Source organism: Cibotium barometz, chromosome 44, assembly GCF_041138505.1.
Source record: "Cibotium barometz isolate CiBa-2024 chromosome 44, ASM4113850v1, whole genome shotgun sequence".
Lineage (NCBI taxonomy): Eukaryota > Viridiplantae > Streptophyta > Polypodiopsida > Cyatheales > Cibotiaceae > Cibotium > Cibotium barometz.
This window is the reverse complement of record NC_141089.1, coordinates 32660931-32666756: the sequence shown is the minus strand read 5'-3', so window position 1 is coordinate 32666756 and position 5826 is coordinate 32660931. Positions and strand designations below refer to the sequence as shown.

At 45.7% G+C, this 5826-nt stretch overlaps 1 protein-coding gene across 1 annotated transcript; it reads left to right on the top strand.

Annotated features, from left to right (window-relative positions):
• Positions 1-1492: 1492 nt before the first annotated feature.
• On the top strand, positions 1493-5532 carry LOC147613224 (uncharacterized). The gene is made up of 6 exons (XM_086782489.1): positions 1493-2083; positions 2194-2261; positions 2347-3846; positions 3935-4163; positions 4325-4375; positions 4481-5532. Exons 1-6 carry the CDS (start codon positions 1927-1929, stop codon positions 5239-5241), a joined length of 2766 nt encoding a protein of 921 aa, XP_086638615.1. The 5' UTR covers positions 1493-1926; the 3' UTR covers positions 5242-5532.
• The last annotated feature ends 294 nt before the right edge of the window (positions 5533-5826 follow it).

Here is a 5826-nt window from a genome sequence, read left to right as displayed (position 1 = left end):
GGGGCAATACCCTTTATCGAGTGGGTGTATAGAACTAGTATATATATTACGTGATGGCATACAACCTAGAGACTTCTTGCATGTGGCATGGAACGTCAAATTTAAAACTCCATGATTTGGAAATTGGGAGTATTCAGAGTCCGGACATTGTGCCTTATTAAAATGTAGCCATCCATGACTACGCCTCAAACTCTGTGGCGTTGGATCTCTCGTCCTCACAGGCCGTCAGTGTGCCCCGTGAAGCATACGCACTGTGCTCACAGTGACTATCTTTTTAGGAGCTGTTCCCACGAAATGAGTGGGGGGATAACTCGCCGGTTTAGTGAGGCACGCTTTCACTATGTGAACTGATCACCCACTAGTGGCACTAGCTGGTGGGAGCTCTAGTTAGCTTTATCCAGACTTGGTGGGCTGTTGGCTTCACTCAAGTACAGACTACTCTAAGACTGAGGAGTCCTAATTAAGGGAAATTCCCGCCCCAAACATTTAATAGCGAATCTCCCTTAATGTAAATGGAGGTTTCCGAACTCCCGAGCCAGGGTGGTCATTAATTTGTGATCTTTTCAATAAAGTGACGTGTGAAAAATAGTGGTGTGAAAAATAGTGGACTGAAGTGTGAAAGTTTTTGATGTAAACGACTTAATAGTGTACATGATTTTCTAGTTAATATATATATTTTTATTGTTAAAAAAAACATTTTTTAAAACCGGTCAAAATAAAGACAAGTTTTGTAGGTTAAATTTCATTTCAGTCGATAAAAATTACATTGAAATGAAATACCGTTTTTTGTCGAGACTCCCGGCAAAGTTCGAAATGAGTGGCTTTTTTGGTTCAACTTAGCCACTTCTTCGCCGTCGCCCACACACAATTGGAAAAGTTCAGACCACGTCAGCCGTCGAATGGTGTGGACTGGAGCGTGGACTGTACTCAGTCGCGGTTTCTATACCCACTTTGATATCGTAAACTAAGAAAGTTCTGCTCCTGAGGTGTAGGTAGTATTCAAACTTTTTGAGTCTTGAACGTAGCTGGTCACGGGTGAAAATCATGGGAGTAGTCTGTTAAGAAAGCTCAAACCTCTTTCCTTTCGCAGCCTCCACTAATTAGTTCACTCTGAGTTTGAGCTAGCCGCCGAGAGAGCACTCAGGAGAGTTAGCCGGCGAGAAACAGATAGCGCTGACTCCCAGACAGGCAAGGGGAGAGAGAGAGAGAGAGAGAGTACAACTCAGAGATCAGGTCCTTGGTTGTCCACCCCGCTCCTTCGCGTCCCAAGGAGGTGCACCTCCAATTTCAAATATCGCCACGTCAACAAGCCTGAGTTCGAACTTCCAACTTGTCGAACTGACCCACCGATCTATCTCATCTCCACGGCACGGTGGTCCCAATTTCCAATATCCTATTGTGCAGAAGTTCCATGCCAACTTTCCCTTTCCTATGTGCAGAGGCGTGCCACTCCGCCTTCTATGAAAATGAAAATTTCAGGGTCTGAGCGTTTTGCGGGCACTTCATGACTGCCACTTCCAAAAGCAGTTGGGGCACAAAGGACTTCTCGGTTGGTGGCCCATTTCAATTTCAAATTGCTCACCTTCTTCTTAAGCCCCAGCTACAGTCTACTACTACGGGATCGCTTGGACTTTCTTTGCCTTACCCTACTTCTCTGTCCGCTCTTTCACTCCTGATATTACTGTTCGTCCGATAGTTGGCCGTAGCACTTCTATCTTGTCATACTTTTGTTATATTCCTATTGCTATTGCTGTTGCAATTGCAAAGGCGGCCCTCCCTCGCTTCGATCGTGGCAGCGGCCGCAAAGACGCCCTCACCCTCATCCTCATCCTCATCGCTAGTCTAATCCAAGTCCTTAGATTGGAGCATTCGTGCCCGTACCTTGCGTTTAATCTAACTCTCTCTGCGAAACTACATTTCCTAGCTATGGAGAATCAATCCGACTGGGCATCTAACCCTTGCCTAGGGCCGAGAAGGCAGAATTTGAAGTTAGGCGCATGCATTGGAGTCTTCTCCCAGCTCTTTGATTGGAATCGTGTGCTTGGAGGAAATAAATACCTTGCGACAAGATTTCTTGGACCGGGTAAGTGGGATATGCTACATTAATGAATAAGCAAAGCAGGCTCTATAAATTAGATCATGTACAAGGCTCAACCTTAAACGTCCATTGAACTAACTAGTCCGTTGGCGCAGATGTTCAGATGTCCCCCAGACACAAAGAAGCTGAAATCGACGGGCGGGGCATGGTGAAACCAATGATGGTGAGTAATGTATTTGGACAGAAGATGTATGTCGCGTCTAGTGTGTGTCAGACCAATTCCTCAAGTTTCGTGTGCGTTCTTGCAGCGAAACGGCCAAAAGACCTTTACGCCATCCCGACAAGGCCAGAGAGATTGGGAAGCTTCAATTGAAGCCTCCACGACTCAGCTAGGTAATGTAGGCGTCATGGTGAGCGATAACTCGTCACGAGAGATGGCCACGGAGCTTCGGCAAATTCTTCATGCCAAACAGGAGCCTTTTGTTCTGCAAGACGTGATTCAAGAAAAGAGGCGGCCGATGAGGATCAAGAGTAGCCACGAAGTACAAGTCAGGGCTAATCAGACAGAGCAAGCGACTAGAAGATCGCAAAATTGTAAAAAGGCTAAGGCGAGCGACAGCAGAAAGGTGCGAGCAGACAGTGGTGGTGGTAGGCCCCCCGCAACTAAGAGCGTGGCGCCTCTTAAATCAGTTACTGGCCCTGCTAGTGTAATCGTTCAAAGGAGCAATCGGGCTCCTGCTGAAAGCATGGTTGCAATGCCCTCAAATCAAGCAGTGTACGGACAGTCTGTGATGAAGGCACTCGGGTCTCCTATAAAGAATACTTGTAAAGTGGTATCGCCCGGTAGAAATCCTGTCAAGAGTCCCAATAAGAGAGCCTTGTTGATGGAAGCTGCAGCCAAGATCCTCGAAGGCAGTGATCGATCTCGCAAACCGCGTACCTCCGTGCGCTCTCTGCTGGCAGAGCTGGACGGAAAGCATGCACAAGAGAAGCCTAGGGAGAAACCTCTGAAAACAAAGACCTTGCAGAAGGAGCCGTCTGCAGGAAAGCAAGAAATGTCCTCCCAAAACATGGTCGGCGGAGTGGAAGGCAAGAAGCACCTAAGCAAACAGAAAGCACACCCTACATCCAAAGGCAAGGTCCAGATCTGCGGCAGTTCTGAGGATCACCCTGCAAAGTCTCAACGACTTGACAATGATTTTCTAACTATGCCAAGTCGAGTGTTTCCCAACGAGAGGCCTCTGAATGCCTCCAAAGCTTTAGCCACTCTAGCTACTCCGGCCCATAGTTCCTTAGTGCAAGAGTTCTGTGTGCAAAGGCCTGGTGGCCTTATCCTCCACCGGCCTGGAATGGAGAGAAGAGAAAGAGGCACAGTAGACGCAGTGAATCAAGCAGTGAAAGGCAGAGAAGGCTCCTTATTAATATCGTTTCTGCGAGGACGAGCGATGCAGCGAGAGCGGGCTGCTGCAGTGCTCCCTAAACTCATCATGGAAGATCCTGTACAGCTTGAACATGAGCCTTCTACCGAGAGCCTAACTGGAGCTGCTGATGTGGTCATACAATCTTGCTGCATGGCCCTAAATGCCGAATACGTGAAGATGGAACAACCATCCACGAACAGGGATGAATTGTGCATGTCTGCAGAGGTAGATGGTAAATTAGAATTGCTGAATGCTGGGAAGAAGCCAAGCATACTTAGACTATGCGACTATGGTTGGTGGGAGCGAGAGAATTATCAGATCATTACCACTGCAGAAGAGGAGGATGACCAACAACTATATCAAAATCTTCCGGATGTCTCTCATCGGGTAACCTTTTGGAATACTCACGATTTCTCTTCTTTTCTGTTACTTACTTTTAGGGAACATACTTGTCATCTACGTGTGCTATTTGCAGTTCTCAAAAGATCGTGATGGTTACGCTTCCCCTACAACTGTCAGCAGTCCTTTCGTTGTGAAAGTCTTTGAAGAGGGGATGGACACCAGCAACCTTGAAGGAGAGCTTTCCATTTCTTCTGATTATGCATGCATGGATGAATTTCAACAGTCCAGTCCTGTTTCTGTGCTTGATGCAGTTTTTGAGGAAGACTCTCCAATGCTGGGCAACTCCTTTGCATGTTTCGAAGGTACTGTCAAGCCTATTTACCTTTTTCATTCATCTGATGTGAAGTTTCATTTGAAGAGGGAATGGACACCAACAATCTTGTAGGAGAGTTTTAAATTTCTCCTGATTACGCATGCATGGATGAATTTCAACAGCCCAGTCCTGTTTCTGTGCTTGATGCAGTTTTTGAGGAAGACTCTCCAATGCTGGGCAACTCCTTTGCCTGTTTCGAAGGTACTATCAAGCCTTTTTACCTTTGAAGAATTTGAGTTTTCTTACCTCTAGATACTGCAAGGGGCATTCAACGTTAGCTAAAATCTCAAATTTTCTCTGATTCAGAAGCAAGGCAGCAGTTGCTGGAGAATGTCCGGCGTTATGAGATGCTTGCAGAAATGGATCTAGATATGTTGGTGAAGCTTACCAACGAGCAATCTTGTTCTGAAGTGGAGGAAGAGTCTGATGGCCCTAATCACAAGGAACTAAGGGAAACTGATGCTGTTGATATGTCTGTCAGTTTCAGTCAGGAGGAAGCTTCAAGCTCTTTTGTGGAATTTCCTGAACTCCACTCCTTATGGAATGAGAGAGACCTTACTCTTCTTGAAGCTCAGGGATGGGAGTGTGATAATGAGTCACATACTTATGACTTTGAAGAAAATCAGTATGACATTTGTGTGGATTCAGATGCAGAGAGGTACTTGTGTCATCTGCAGGAACTGGAGGACAAAGACTTCAGGCCAGCCACAGATTGTACCTTTGACTTGATAGAGCGGCTTAAGGAAGGAGAGAGGATGAGTTGCAAGGTTTTCTTTGAGTGCTTGGGTGCAGCATTGGAGCCACATGTTCTGGGAGTGCTAAATCATGTCGTTGAGGCTCATCCATGGACGAAGGTCCCCAAGAATATGTTACAGGAGCTGGGAAAACCTGCATTCTCTTCTGCAATGGGTGTGGTAGATGCCCTGGTACAGACAGATCTAGGATGTGCTACAAGATATTGGAGAGATTTCAGTAAAGACGTTGAAGAGATGGGGATAGAGCTTGAGAGCACTCTCTTTGGAATATTAATGAATGAGCTTTTATCTGAGCTGCTGCAAGAGTCTTGAAGCAAATTCTTTTGTAATACATGTGTACTTTAGCAGAGGGGACACATTGAGGAAATTGCAAAGTTCAGTTCCAGGGCTCCTAATGTTGTAGAAGCTTTCTACAGGACTCTAAAATGTTTCAGGCCATGTAACTGGCTAGTAGTTCCGTCTTCTTCCTCTACAAGTACTCGATTACATTACATCCTTTTAATGCTAAGTTTACTAGCTTTACATAGAATGCAGCACCAAGAAATTTGAGAATTATTTCATGTTTGTAACTTGTGACGTGATGGCAACAAGTTTTCTTAGAAAGATATCTTACAGTAAGCTAGATGGCTGAGATTTTCATTTACCTACTCCTCAGGACCGAACTTGTGCTCACCGCTTTAGCTAAACACTCTACCAACTCAACTACAGAGCCACAGATCAACTTTATGCGAACAACCAATTCAGTTGAGCTTCACATGCCACTCAGCAAAAGGGTTCTGTTTGATAATTTGAACACCCAAGGTGGCCGGCTGAAGGCCGGCTTTACGTTCGCACACGAGGACATAAAAATAAAAAATCCGTAAAATGTGGTTAAGGTAGCTAGTTGTGGGCTAGATG

Excerpts from the sequence above, each read along its gene's own strand:
- LOC147613224 (XM_086782489.1), top strand. The coding sequence starts at position 1,927 with ATGGAGAATCAATCCGACTGGGCATCTAACCCTTGCCTAGGGCCGAGA. Across the intron at positions 2,262-2,346 it reads GCATGGTGAAACCAATGATG|CGAAACGGCCAAAAGACCTT; the intron begins GTGAGTAATGTA and ends GCGTTCTTGCAG. Across the intron at positions 3,847-3,934 it reads TTCCGGATGTCTCTCATCGG|TTCTCAAAAGATCGTGATGG; the intron begins GTAACCTTTTGG and ends TGCTATTTGCAG.